The sequence below is a fragment of the Filicampus tigris genome, chromosome 11 (genome assembly GCF_054856515.1).
Source record: "Filicampus tigris isolate MCC_2025a chromosome 11, RoL_Ftig_1.0, whole genome shotgun sequence".
NCBI lineage: Eukaryota > Metazoa > Chordata > Actinopteri > Syngnathiformes > Syngnathidae > Filicampus > Filicampus tigris.
In genome coordinates, this window is record NC_141227.1 from 11,823,994 (window position 1) to 11,839,233 (window position 15,240).

The 15,240-nt window shown below is 39.1% G+C and overlaps 1 protein-coding gene across 1 annotated transcript; it reads left to right on the forward strand.

The window, feature by feature from the left end:
* Positions 1-415: 415 nt before the first annotated feature.
* Positions 416-14,713, forward strand: mertka (c-mer proto-oncogene tyrosine kinase a). Its single transcript, XM_086045957.1, has 19 exons — positions 416-677; positions 1,602-1,917; positions 2,176-2,276; positions 2,348-2,518; positions 5,969-6,055; positions 7,205-7,320; positions 7,396-7,585; positions 8,715-8,860; positions 10,380-10,515; positions 11,062-11,212; positions 11,734-11,822; positions 12,045-12,140; positions 12,223-12,303; positions 12,392-12,484; positions 12,604-12,722; positions 12,810-12,919; positions 13,015-13,174; positions 13,706-13,842; positions 13,934-14,713. The coding sequence occupies exons 1-19, from the start codon at positions 590-592 to the stop codon at positions 14,373-14,375; spliced, it is 2,829 nt and encodes a 942-aa protein (XP_085902083.1). The 5' UTR covers positions 416-589; the 3' UTR covers positions 14,376-14,713.
* Positions 14,714-15,240: the final 527 nt, after the last annotated feature.

Consider the following 15,240-nt stretch of genomic DNA (forward strand, 5'->3'; position numbering starts at 1 on the left):
ATTTTTAGATAATAATGCAGTACCCAACATTGACCACACGGAGACAGAGTTGCGCATTACTACCTTTTGTTTTTCCCCTCTAAATGTGTTCATATATTTTTTAAATAGTTTTTTTGTTTGTTTTTTGGGGGGGCATGTGACGATTTAGAGACAAAGAATAAATATGAACTTGATTATCAATTTCAGGGTCATAAGGGTTTAGAATAACTTGCAAGTCTAAATATGTATCGAAAAGAACAAAATGGAAGAAATAACACAATTTTAAAGTTTTTTTTAAATGCATATCATGGTTTTAAATGGCAATGAGCTTCGATACATTTAAGATGTCAATATTGTATTTTTTTTTCCCAGTATTTAGATTCTTTCTTCCTTTCTGTCCCGCCTCCATGGTATTCCGCCTGTGACGTTGCCATAAGTAAACTTTTTTTCTATCCAGAGTCCAACGTGATTTGGTATCAACAAGTCTCCACACAAACTGCGTCAAAGCGCGACTGGTGTGATGTAGGTCAGTCCTGCAGTCCAGCTACGTTGGCATAATTATTAAGTGGGTAGTTTTCCGCCTGCTTGGACTTAGAAGTGTAGAGAGAAAATGGCAAAGACGCTCACTTCAGATGGCTGGTTTGGATTTATACTCTCCACCGCAACCATGGCACTGACTGTGTGGAATTCCAGCAGCGGTAATGTGTACTTTTGCTTTTATTCATTTCACGCCTCCACACAAGCAGGTTTTATTCGATCCAAGGTATTGGACGTAACTGCAACTGGGACACATTTAAATGTCTTTCGAAGTGCCAACCTGTGGAGCATTACTTGAAGACCTGAAGAGCAAAACCTTCTTCTTTAATTGGTTTAAATTATCTGTGCGTCTTCATCTCACTAATGTCAACAAATCTCGATTGTTTTTTGCGAAACATAATCGAAAAATGGTTTACATTTTGGCTGACTCGTCAGGATGAACGTAAACATTGACCAGATGCTTATCACAGACTACCAACCCTCCCACTTACTTTATGCATATGTGGCATTTATTGTTTAGTCGTCAATGGCAGTGAACGGCAAATAGAAATATTGTCCGTTTTTTATTTCTTATTTCATACATATCATTCGAACATTATTTCCCAAATGTCATACTTTGTCTTGTTCCAGAAATATTGTAGTTCACTTTCACTAGGCTATTTCTTCTGAAATTACATTTACATTTACGTAGTATAATGATTAATGGACTTAATTACTGCAGAGATAAACAAATGAAAATAAGCCTTGGTCACATTTTTGAACTGCTGTGTTGGATATTGGACTATGTGTCAAGAGAACCTCTGACTTTACAATGTTTGAACCAATCAATAGTGTAAATCAACAGCCTTGTTTTATATAAATATTGGCTTTTTAAAGAAACAGTTTTTCCCCCAACATGGTCTAAAGAAAGTGCAAGGTTGTATTATACAACAAAATAATGAGATAGTACTGATCCTACTGTCACAGCATAACCCCTCGCCACACACGTGGTATATATATATATATATATATATACACAAAGAGTATATATTCCTTTTTCCCCCCAAAACCAATTTAATTAAAACCTAATGTGATTGTGTAAACAGCCCAAGAATCCAGCAGGCATCTCCAGCGGCCTGTCAGGGCCTCTGAGCCCCTGGTTGTGCCGGGCCACGTTTCAAAGATGTACCTCAGCCCTGATGAGCTAAGACGGCTCCATTTTAAGACCACCACGGACTCCATCCAGTTGTCAGAAGGACACGAGGCAAAGTTCAGCTGCTCCATTGATATTCCTGATACCCAGCTGGAACCCACCATCTTGTGGATGAAGAACAGCCAGGACCTGGCTACTAACACGCAGGTACTGATCAATGAACTGCAGACCAATACAGACACGGCAACGACGCTCCTTTCCACTGTCAGGTATGTGGCCCTGGAGTTCTTTTTAGCCTTCTTCCACTTTAATGGTGTACTCTCATGAAAAGCGACAAAAAAAAGACAGCTAATTTGGGATGGGAAGTAAAAAAAAATCCACACTAGGAGGTGAGGGAAGAGCTTGCTTGGGATCTGCATTTCTTTCTGGATTTTTGTATGGCTTTTAGACTGCATTTTACAGATTTTTTTTTTAGGTTGAATTGAACTGTTTGAGTTTCCAGGGTGACATTTTAAAATGTGTCACAGCATTACCCAGGTGCAGAGGGCAGACGCTGGCGAGTATCGCTGTAGGCTCAGTATCGGCAATATGATGGTGGAATCTCAACCTATCACCATCAGGGTTGAAGGTAAGTCCCAAGTGGTATTGAGGTCTTGTTTAGCGCTGCGTATTTATCACAATTGTGAATTTTCTTTGTAGGTCTTCCAACCTTTATTCAGCAACCTGAGGATAGAAACATAACAAAGGACACTCCTTTTACTTTGTCATGTGAAGCGGTGGGACCTCCAGACCCCGTTAAGATTCGCTGGCTGCGTGATGGAATACCCGATGGTGACTACCATAGCTCGCCCAGCACTTACAATGTGGAAGGTGAGAATTAAAAAAAATAAATTAATTGTTACCATTGAGAGATTATGATGCAAAAATATCAATACAATGCAATGTATTTTTTTAAACATCAAAACCAAACATTGTTGTTTACATTTCTGCATATAACCAAACTTTACACTATATGTTAAGTAAAGTGTTAGTGAAGAATTAGTTTCTCCAGGTGCTAGTACTTTTTTTTGTAAACTTACTTTTAGACAAAACTTAAAATCATTGCATTTTTTTTCATTTTATTTATGAGTATTATACAATAATTTAATTGGTTTGTGGCTCCGAGCTTAAGTATGTGTTGCTGCATCCTTGAGGCTCAGACACATTCGCTTGAGATGTTTTGTGAGGTTTAACAGTAAAATAAAGACTCAAAAGAGGCTGTCTGTGCGTAGGCGAAATGAGAGATACAATAAATGCCGTCTGAGTACATATAACTAAGAATCGTGGACCAGTGCAACGTTGTTAAAGTAGCTCAATTGAGAAAATCTAAGAGTATTCGTGTCAAACCAATAAATAATGTCATCATCAGCAGAACTGTTCTTCCTATAATAGAGCCAATTTGAACTAGTGTGTTGTTAGGTTGGATTGGTTGGTTGGTGGTTTCTATTCTGCTTTGATCTTCGCTACCTCAGCATCTCTTTGTGCTTATACAAAAAAAACACACTTGTGTCATTAAGGCTATCATTAGTGTCAAAGAATTTTTAACAGTAACCTTTCGTGCAGGGTAAATTATTTTCCAAACCCAACATATTAGAGGGCTGTTATTTTGGCCCTCATTTTACTTTATTATTATTTTTAAGATCTTTGACTTGAGAAAATGAAAAACTAAACCCCCAAAATTCTGAGATTAACATTACATGACATGATATAACCCAAATAGATTTGGATACCTTTAGTTAAAGCAGCAGCTACTGGTGAATATAAATGTGAACATAATTTGACTTTGTAATATATATATATATATATATATATATATATATATATATATATATATATATATATATATATATATATATATATATATATTATACAAAGTTTAAGATGTTTCCTTTTTTTAAGTGTTCAATATTATTATTATTCATTTGATTTTTATTTGACTGAAAATCCTGAAGAATTTCATATTTTGTATTAAATGGTGCCTCTTTGCTGAAAAGCATTTGTTATGAGAAGGATAACGTTTTGGCTCAGTGTGTCCTTCGGGCTAAAGGCTCCTCCTGTGCGGTAAAACAGCCAGTTGCGGAATGGGTTAAAGGTTCAGAGCTGTGCTTTGGTCCAGTGTGTGCGAAGGCTGGGGCAGGAAGGAGCTGGAGTGGGGGTTATACAGGCATTCTGTCCGGGGGTTGGCTCCTGAGACAAAGACCTCATTCACAGGACAGCCCACTACCCAAGCGGGGAGGGGCTGCAGGCTACCAGACGAGAGCTCAATGCTTTCACTGCACACATTGCACTTGTCTTATGCAACAAGTGCCGCTATTTCCTCTGAAGGCGTTCGACTGTAAGAGTTCATATTAAGTGTCATTAATATACCTTAAAGAGCACAACACAATCTGTTTTGGGATGCTGGTTGACCTCCAAGTTAATCACTGCAATATTAAAATAAACATATTATTGACAAAATAGGAAGGTGCAATACAAGTCATAGCTTCACCTCACATCTTTGAGTATATCTTAACACTAAAGGTTGTATCATTGTAAAAATGATTAAAAAAAAAAAAATAAATAGAAAACCACCCTGCTCTTGATAAGAAGTGATGACATATTGCAGCTTGCCAGTCAGTGGCTAGCTAGTGAGCGTCTATCACGAGCTCGTGTGGCTTTATTGGTCTGTTAGTGGTTTCTATTCTGCTTCATCTCCGCTGCCTAAGCATCTCCACTGTGCTGATTCAAAGAGATTTGTACCAAGGCTGGTGTCATTGAGGCCATTGATAATTGCACAAGTTCTACTGCTTTGAGTGTGTATCAGTGCACATAATAGTATAAATTATTCTTCTCTTCTCATCATCGTATATTGTATTTCATCATTTCAAATGGACTAAAATCGATTTTCAAATTTGCAATATGAATCAGTACGAGAGTCTGAGTCATGGCAACAATGCATCGTAAAATGATTCAGTAGGTTACTTTGCATAAAGCAAGATCCAGTTGGGTTCACCGACATGTGGTGGTACACAGCAGGAAAATGAAGTCTCTCTATTTGCCAGCTCTTTACTTTATAAATGGAAACGTATTGTTTCAGGCAGTTTTACAAAAACCTCCAAATTATAGGTTGCTAGACCGATGCTGCAAGATATCCCTCCACTGTAAACCACTTGTTACTCTGAACTGGTTGTTTCCATCTGATTTATAAGCTTACTTGTGCTCCTTTTGTTAATTTACCGTAAAACCAGAATACGAATGAATGATCTTTATATAAAAATAAAATATATATTTTGATCACGTTTTGACACACACAAACCTATGTTAGGTAATTCAAGAATAGCAACTGGTTTCCTGTAATTATATGTCAAGTGGAGCATAAGTTCATGAATACACTCCTGGAGCAGAATACACTTCTAATTTATTAAATCATGGACTTTAAACAACTATTTGCATGTTGCAAATATTTTGTAAGAAGCTTAATTTTAGGAAAATTATGTATTATCTAAAGCACAGATCTTGGTGTCAGACACTCTTCACCGAAAAGGAGTCATGATTGAAGTTTCTCTTTTTGTTTTTCCACATTTAACAATAATGATTTGTTCCATTTGTGACTTGAGTCAGACCTGCTCACGTTCCAATTTGCTTCCAACATCTGTTTGCTGTGCACTTTAAGAGTGAGGCATGTGGGTCATGACGCTTTTACAACTTGCCTAGAAATTTGCTCAGGTATTTGCACATTACTCCCAAAAGCTTCACTGAATTGTGCAACTCCTCAGTTAATTGCACATCCGCCTTTGACAGTCACTGTCATTTAAAGTTAAAAGCAGAAACATGTGGTGTAGTTAGTGTTTGTGTAAAAAGTGTGGCACTGTTGACACTAGTGCTCCAGAGAAGGTCGAGATACTCTCAAAAGTAAACAAAACATCCACTGCTTTCTCTCCGGCTGTACTGTGATTAGCTTGGCTTCCGAAATGGGGCACAAAAGGGACATTTGTTCCAGTACTTTTCTAACGGAGCAAAGCTAGAGGCTTTTGACAGACAGAAAACCAGGATAATATGCAGAGGTTTTTTTTTAACCTTTGATCATAGTGAAGAAGGAAGTCACTCATAATGTGTCATTTTATAGGTTGACCACATTCTTACCAGAAGAGATGAGACGGACATGTTCTGTCTTTTGTGTGTAACAGACAGAATAGTTCTAGTCAAGATTAGCGTTATTTGGCATTTAGAGTTTCCTCCAAATAATCATGACATACTAAGCTTGACACTGACCATAACTCAACCTTTTTGTTTCTACTGCAGGTGTCAACAAGTACACTCAGTTCAACTGCGAAGCTTACAACCAGAAGGGGGTCAGTACATCCAGAGAGGCAAACATCAACATTAAAGGTATGAGGTATAATGTGCAAGTGCTGTTGAAAAACATTTTGACCATAAAAAATAGCTTCTCATTTGGGAGGTGTGAGCTATTCAATGCCAAAATATTGTACTCACATATGGAGGACCAAAACTGTCAAAATTAAAGATAAATAAAAACGAATATTTACTCACAAACATCATAGCACTTCCAGTATGAATTGTCCACTCACATTGGTCATATGCCCTCCCCGTATCCTCGTATGCATGATATCCACATGGGATGCAGTGGTTTCATATATTATACAGTGTACAACCTCCTGCAAGTTCAACCACTGTTTTCTGGATCTGTTTTTGGAACACCAAAAACTTTTTTTTAATCTTTTCCTTGAGTACTTGTATGCTGCTGTGTTGTAGAAAAATGTGTTGAAATATTACTATTACTTAAAGTGGAAGTCAACCCAAACATATTTTTTTCAATAATATGTTCTATGCAATCCAACTAGTTCAAACAAGCCATTTTGATTAATATTGAGTTTGTGGAATAGGAGTTAAGCCGCAAAATCTAGCCATCTGAGGGGGCGGCCATTTTGTCACTTCTGTCGACTGAAAATGACATCACAGCTGCTCAGGGCTCAGATAACGACCAGTCATGGCTAAGCTTCATAAAACAGGTGAGCTGTGATTAGTCGTTAGTTGAGCCCTGAGCAACTATGATGTCATTTTCAGTTGACAGAAGTGACAAAATGGACGTGCCCGGGATAATAATGGGTGGATTAACACTTATTCCACAAACGCAGTATTTATCAGAATGCCTTGTTTCAACTATTGGGCCTACATAGAACATATTCTTGAAAAAAATATATTTGGGTTGACTTCCACTTTAAGTTTTAACGGGGACTATACTACTGAAAGCCGTACAATGTAATTGCATTACTGGTTTAAAGCAAAAAAGAATACAGTATGTTATACAGTAATTGTGTTACTTTTATAGCATGTTACTTTCAGCGCTTCTGAGGATAAATATGATTTTATGTACAATGTCGTGTGCAACCAATGTCGCAGTCTCATTTCTTATTTTTCCCCATTAAAACACACCTCTAGATTCTATTTAATTTTGCTTTCCTTGAGCTATAATGTGTGTTTGCCAATGTTAAAAACATTTTTTATTGTGTTTTTTAGTGCTTCCCAGGACTGTGTCTGATGTGACTGTGATCGCAAGGGAGTCCAATAAATTGATGCTAAAATGGGTGCCCGGTCATGACGGCTTCTCTCCACTGGCCAAGTGCCACATCAGGGTGGGCGTCACATCTGCTTGTTGAGGTTTGAATGCCCCTCAGATATATCATGGCATGTTCTGTGTGCTATCAAAGTTGAAAGAGGTGAGTCGTAGGATAGGGGAGGTGACGATAACCAGGATCATCAACGTCACGGCGCCGCCATTCCAGTGTGAAATCCCAGGGCTGCAAGCCATGACGTCTTACAACATGAGTGTTTCCTGCAGCAATGAGGTGGGGGCTTCTCCGGTCTCACCTTGGATCCAGAGCAACACTACAGAAGGAGGTGTGTGACTGCTTCAGGAACAATCCATCTGTTTAAAAGCAAATATAATTTCAGTTTAGGGTGAATGTCAACTGGGTCCTCAGACATTTCTTTAATGACGAAGTCAACCCAAACATTTTTTTTCCAAGAATATATTCTATGCAGGCCCACTATTTGAAACAAGTCATTCTGATAAATATTGCGTTTGTGCAATATGAGTTAAGCAGCAAAATCTACACGTTTTTTAGCCGTCTCAGGGGGTGGCCATTTTGTCACTTCTGTCGACTAAAAATGACATGACAGGTGCTCAGGTAACGACCAATCACAGCTCACCTGTTTTCTGAAGCTGAGCCACGATTGGTCGTTATCTGAGCCCTGAACAACTGTGATGTCATTTTCAGTCGACAATAGTGACAAAATGGTTGCCCGCTGAGATGGCTAAATAGCGGGTGGATTTTGCTGCTCAACTCATATTCCACAAACGCAATATTAATCTGAATGCCGTGTTTCAACTTGTGGGGCTGCATGGACCATATTTAAAAAAAAAAAAATTAAAAAAAATTGGGGTTGACTTCCGCTTTAGGGAACCTGACATCAATATAATTAGAGTACAATAGTTGGTCATTTTATTTTTATGGCTTCGATACATAACAAAAGATACCTGTAGACACTATTCAGAGGAAGCAAGTTTTGAATTTGGCCTACACTGTTGCAATAGATTGTGTCAGCAGCAAAAACAGGGATTCGATCAAAACAATAACGAGGACTAATAGTGTTATGACGTTCAGTATTATTACTCCTGAGATACGTTGACTTTCATCAGTTTTAAATACCCTGCAGACGGAGAATGTGGATATTGGAATGTACTACCTAGCCTACCTCTGACAAGTTCCTCCAGTTTTTCTAAAGATACATACATGTAGGAAATAGGAGCGGTCTCACTGAAAGAGTTCCTACAGGGTGGAGTTTCCCTTCAAGGGCCACTGTGGGGGGCTATTTTAGCCAGGAAAGGCCAACATACCAAAATGTTATCAAAATTTAAACAGGACATTCTTTGTGTAATTGGCTTTTGCCCCATAAAAGGTATTATTATGCTGCCAGGTTATAATACTCTAAGAGTGTAAACGTGTTTGTTTTCCAATATTCCCAGTGCCATCAGTTTATCCTCGAAACGTCACCATGCAGCTGAATGAAACATGGCTTGTGATCAGATGGAAGCCTCCACCGGATGATAAGATAAACGGTATCCTGCAAGGCTATGACGTTATTGTCCGACATGGGACGCATGTGAACAAGGTGAGCAAGTGATTCTGTTTTAGTTTTAAAAACATCATCTATGGGAAGTTGAGGTACATCCACACAGATGTTTGCAGCATTATTCTGTCCAGTATAAGCATACTTGCATGGAAAGAGGAATTCAAAACATCTTTCCCTAATCCCATTAAAGTCACATTTACTGGAATTTACATAACGTCTAGTTAAACAACTAACTAACTAACTAACTCATTGATTTAATTGACCATTAGCTTTCCTCATAATTGAATAAGATCAGTTAGATGCCCATGCCTACAAGTTGCACACACCACATAATGTATGTCTTCATGTACACAAGAGGTGTGCATCAGTACAACAGGTTCTGGGTGTGCCCACCAATCAAATAAGACCCCATTGTTTATTTTCACTAAATATCCCAGCCTTACATAACTGTTAAGGTAAGTTTCTCTTACTAACAAAATGACAAAAAATGACTAATATGAAGACAATGTGTCTGAGCCAGAGGTCAGCTAATTTATCTGTCAACATGCGAAGGAAGATGGGAAAGAAAGAATGCAAGCAATGTTATGTGCTCTCTAGCACAGTTATTAACTGTTTATAGTGGTCTTTTTTTTTCCACTGCGGGTTTATCTGTCATAGCACTGCAGTAATGCTTTCTAAGACAATGGTACAGTATATTTCCTGGTCTTCCTGTCTGTGTGGAAGTTAAGGAAGCGGGTGTGAAAAAAAAATGTCACTGTTTTTCTTCATTTGGTATGTGGCCGTGAGTCACCTTGGAGTCAAAGGAATATGAATACAACAGGATGTGTATAGTAGGCTTAAATCAACTTTGTGTTGTCCATTGTTGCTTACGTCACAACAGTGCATACGATGCAAAAGCTTTCCGATATCAGCACTGACTGGAAATGCGTGTGTATGTATACCACATTTTGTTGGCATCGTAAGCACAGGCTCAGCTTGGTGCCACAGACGTGACAAATGGTGTGAATCATGCGTTCTGCGTAGCCTGTCGGACAGTCAGCATATTGGGAACACAGAGGAACCGCACATGCTACCATGCACTGTTGTGAAATACAACACTATGTCTGTCACATGGTCACTCCCATTGCAGCAGGTCAAAAAGTTTCCCTTTTTCAAGGCGTTATTACTGGTAGCCAGCGCACGCTCTTTTTCGGGAAAAATTTGGGGGAGAGGAGGTTTCTTCCTATCAATGTGGCTGTTCCTCAAGGGAGATGTTATGTTGCAGTTTTTGGTTATTAAAGAACAGCATATTCTATATGTAGTGAAAGTGGAAGGGACTCCAACAAAAGCAAGGTTGTTGTTTAAGTTGACTTTGAGTTGTCTCACGAAATGTTCCTGGGCATGCTGATGTTTCACTTGTATAGTATTCGTGACTTGCCTTCTTGAACCATTAAACTTGTGACCTTATTTTTTCCCGATTCTTATTTCTCCACATATAATGATTAACCTCTAAAAGATAACTACTAATCAAATTGTAATGTGATTATGGCACTATTATTCACGTCATTATGTTGCTCAGATCCACAGTTACACCAACATGGCCTTTGTAGCCGTGCACGATTTCAACACTACGCACAGTGTGGAGGTGGCTGCATGCACACGTGCTGGGAGCGGGATGGTCAGCCCACGAGTCTGGTTGTTTGTGCCAGAAAACAGTAAGCTACTCTCGTGATTTATTTCCTCTTACTCGATGAACTGCCCCAAAATTGTTTTGGACATAAATAAGAAGGAAAAAAACAACAACAGTGGAACCTTAAAATACAATATACAAGTTGAAATATGTCTGGAAAAATATGAACACAAAAATAGTAAGATACTTATTGTACCTTTTGCCAATTAGCAGAAGAGCATTTACCCTGTACTTGTTCTGCCTATACATCACTATATGTCACTGGCATAACAAGGTGAACGGAGATATATTATTTGTTGTAATGGTACTTATTGCCTGTAAAGTTAATAACGGTTTTATGATGGTGACAATTTGACCATGGTACTCATTAATTAAAATGCCACTATTTCCTTTGAAAAACTGGGAGGTCGACCACTGAATTAATTCCGTTTAGCCTCAGAGGTTCCACTGTATGTTCATGCTGTGCTTCTAACAGTTACCCCCAAGATACGACTGCTGTATGATCGATGTACTTTATGGCTTTAAATTGGATTTGAAATTAAAATGCATTTTTGAAATTTCTCTATTTTAGAATCAGGTCCTTCACCGTCCTCAAGCCCCGGCACCAAGATTCCAGATTCTGTCAGTGTTGTTCTGGGTGTGGTGTGTGGAATCTGTCTTTTGATGCTGGTCCTCTGGGTGGCTATCTGTGTACACAACAGGACATCTGACTCTTGGCTTGGGTATGCTGAAGACTCAAAGTCGATCTAATCAAGAACCTTTCTCTAAATTTGACGATCCTATCTTTGAAATAGCTTTTCTTTACCTTCCGTCTTGTAAAGTGATGCTGTCCAGTAGTTCACAAGGCGAGCTGACTCATCATGAGCTTCTGGAGACCTGAAAAAAACTATGACACTTCCTGATCATGAAGTGTCTTTGCTTCCTCTTAATCACTACCCTTTGCACCTGCACTCAGTGTAACTGTGCAGCTGCTGGTTTGCAGAGGTTCACAACAAGTAGCTGAACATTCTCAAAGTCAGTGACTCAGTCTTGCCTCTCAGGATGCAGATAGGATTTTGTCACCACACATATTCAGGAAAACAGCAGCTGACCCCCAGAAACAGCTCAGAGAGAGTCCAAGCTTTGTTTGTCTATTGTACTGAATCTCAGCTTGTGTCCATAGAGCTACAACAGCATAATGACCTAAGTGTGCGCAATGATTTCTTTCTCACGGGCTTTTCTTTTTCACTGTCTCCCCCTGCAGGCGGTTGTTGGGAAGTGGAGAAAAGCAACAGCCAATGGTCCAGTACAAACCTCAGAGGTCCTACAATCGGTCTGCTGTTGGAATTACACGTATGTTTACAAATACATTAAAAAAAAGATAATAATCTTTGTAGACTGCAATATCATCAATGCAACAGTCATGACAGATAAATAAAAGTCTTTAAATGAATGGGAAAATGAACATTAAATTTCATTTAAGTGATTTAATTGATTTCATTGACTTTTGATATTTGAATTTGGCGCAAACAAATCTAAAATGATCCATTTAAACATATGTAACTTTGTCTGCAGTTGTAAACTTCGGCGTCAGCGAGGAACTCCATGCCAAACTGCAGGATGTGATGGTCATGAGGAACTTGCTATCCATAGGAAAGGTTCTTGGAGAAGGTGAATGGTGGTGCGCAACCACTATAAAAACTATATATTTTTTAATGTATTGAATTTAAAATGATTTTTTCTCTCCTGTCAGGTGAATTTGGCTCAGTGATGGAGGGTCATTTAAGACAACCAGATGGGACGTCAGAAAAAGTTGCTGTGAAGACAATGAAATGCAAGTCTTTTTTCTTTTTTTTTTTTTTGCAGTAATTTTGCAATGATTTAAATGACGTAGTAATTATTTTTTCACGCTTTTGAAACAGTGGATTGCTTTTCCCAGAGAGAAATAGAGGAGTTCTTGAATGAGGCAGCCTGCATGAAAGATTTCCACCATCCTAACGTTATCAGGCTGCTTGGTTAGGACATACACATTATATCTTTTGATTATTGTAAAAAAAAAAAAAAAAAAAAAAAAAACATGTTTACCATTTTTTGATTAATATTGTGTTCTTGTGTGTGAAATTATCGCCTTTAGGTGTGTGCCTGGAAATGGGCGGCGGACACTTCCCCAAGCCTATGGTTATCCTGCCCTTTATGAAATATGGAGATCTACACACCTTCCTGCTGCGCTCACGCCTGGGAGAGAATCCATTAGTAAGGAATCTGACTAACAATTGAATCGTGGATAATATGAGCACTTCTCACCACATTAAATCTGCCATCTTGCTTGTTATCCCTCAGTTCTTACCAACACAGACACTTCTAAAGTTCATGGTGGACATTGCCTCTGGTATGGAGTACCTCAGCGGTCGGAACTTTCTTCATCGCGACCTGGCCGCCCGCAACTGCATGTGAGTTATTGGTGTGGCTGTTGTACTTGTAATATGTGTAATATTTCCTTATCGTTGTATATGTTGGTCTTTTGTTGGGGGGTTTTCCCCCTCAGGCTGCGAGACGACATGACGGTATGTGTCGCCGACTTCGGTTTGTCCAAGAAGATCTACAGTGGAGATTATTACAGGCAGGGCAGAATCGCCAAAATGCCTGTCAAGTGGATCGCAGTTGAGAGTCTGGCGGACAGAGTATTTACTGTCAAAAGTGATGTGGTAAGCACGCCAGTTAGTCTGCTGTACAAATCAACTCTTCGGCTGTCACTTCAGCCTTCATTTGAGCTGGCACTGCTTCCTTGTGACGTCACATGGAAGCAGTGAAAGCTCATTCTCTGAGAAAAAGAAACCTATTTTAGCTAATAAGAAGACAAGATGAGCGGCATAGCATTTGACTAAGACAGCTTCGTCACCACTGAATCTTAATTCTTCATCTTAAGACAATGTTATCGTTCAAACTTTGTGGGAATAGTATTTGGAAGACCCAAGTGTACACAGGCAAGGTCCATAAAGGCCTCCTTGGATAAGTTTGTTCTTAAAGAAGTAGACCTCAATCCCATCGAACACCTTTGGGGTGATTTAAAACAAAGACTGAGCTAAAATGGACAGAAATGAGCTGCAAAGTGAGGACCAATTCCATGCTTTTTTCCTTTTCCTGAAGGTGTGATGGCCTTGTGTCCCACACACTTTCCATTGGTACTGTTCGAAGATAGATCAAATCTGAATTGTACCTTCCGTTTCATCCCTCAGTGGGCATTCGGTGTAACCATGTGGGAGATCGCTACACGAGGGATGACACCATATCCCGGCATACAGAACCATGAGATTTATGACTACCTCCTTGAAGGACACAGGCTGAAGCAGCCAACTGACTGTTTGGACGACCTGTGAGGCTTTTCTGCTCAATTCACTAAATTGGACTTGAACTCAGCCGTGCTGTTGCTGTTTTGTCTAAAAGCTATCTGTTATTGTGACTAGGTATGAGATCATGTATAGCTGTTGGAGGGCCGATCCTCTGGACCGACCCCTTTTTTCCCAACTGCGAGAAATGCTGGAAAAAATCACCGAAAGGTTTCCAGAGTCTTTCAGCAAAGAGGATATCATCTACATCAACACCAGCTTCCAGGATGAGAACCCTGATGGAGAGGCCACAGAACATCCTGTGCTCAGCTCCTCACCGTCCTGCAGCCACCAGGGAGCAGAAAACTCAATAGTTACTGCAGACATTCACGGGAGCATGGAGGATGAGGATGACGATGGCCGTTATGTGGTGGTTATCTCCACAGATACTTCTCCGAGATCTCCAACACTGGACACTCCTCTTTTGTCGAGTGGTTCGTCAAGTCGCTCAAATGGCAACATGGTTCCTGATGGTACACGGACAGATCACAACTCCAGTGATATTTCCCGCCTGCTGTAAAGTTTCCTATCAATAGGTTTTAAGGTATTGTATTATACTGTACTAAATTGTATTGTATTAAAATTTCTCTACAGTGGTTGAGTACTAAACATTTTGCTATGTTGCACTGAAAGCACCCGTAGTGTTATTTAGTTTCATAAGCAAATGGTGGTTTTGTCAGCTTACTTTATGTCAATGTTGATGTCCACCTAAAAACGTGTTTGCACATAAACTTAGAATTCACTAGACTGTGAAATGGTTTACTGTAGTGTTTTGTTGCTGTTGATGTATATATTGTAATGTAAATAACCTACATAAATGCATATTGTATGCTGTAAGAATAAATAATTTATAGAGTATTTGAGGATTATTTTTTCTATGATCATTTTAACACTTTTAAGGTGTTCCTTATGGTCCTCATAGTGGGTTTTTTTGTGTGCAAATATTCTCAGATTTTTTATTCGTGGACATGGGCAACAAGACTGAGAAAGTTGAAGAGTGCTAAAAAAATATATGTTTGAAACATTCCACAGGTGAACAGGTTAACTGGAAACAGTGTCAAAATTAGTCAACAACTATTTTAACAATCAAGTAATCGATTAACAACAATCGTTATCTGAGCCCTGAGTAGTTCTGATGTCATTTTCAGTCGACGGAAGCGACAAAATGGCCGTCCCCGGCGATGGCTAAAAAACGAGTGGATTGACTCTTATTCCACAAATGCAGTATTTATCAGAATGCCTTGTTTCAATTAGTGGGCTGGAATAGAACATATTTTTGAAAAAAATATGTTTGGGTTGACTTCCACTTTAAAAAGCTGCTTGGTGGGCCCTTGGCTTTCAATAATTACTTTAAATGAATCGTTTTTATGTCTTTCCTACGAGGT

Excerpts from the sequence above, each read along its gene's own strand:
- mertka (XM_086045957.1), top strand. The coding sequence starts at position 590 with ATGGCAAAGACGCTCACTTCAGATGGCTGGTTTGGATTTATACTCTCC. Across the intron at positions 12,304-12,391 it reads TGCTGTGAAGACAATGAAAT|TGGATTGCTTTTCCCAGAGA; the intron begins GCAAGTCTTTTT and ends CTTTTGAAACAG. Across the intron at positions 13,843-13,933 it reads ACTGACTGTTTGGACGACCT|GTATGAGATCATGTATAGCT; the intron begins GTGAGGCTTTTC and ends TATTGTGACTAG.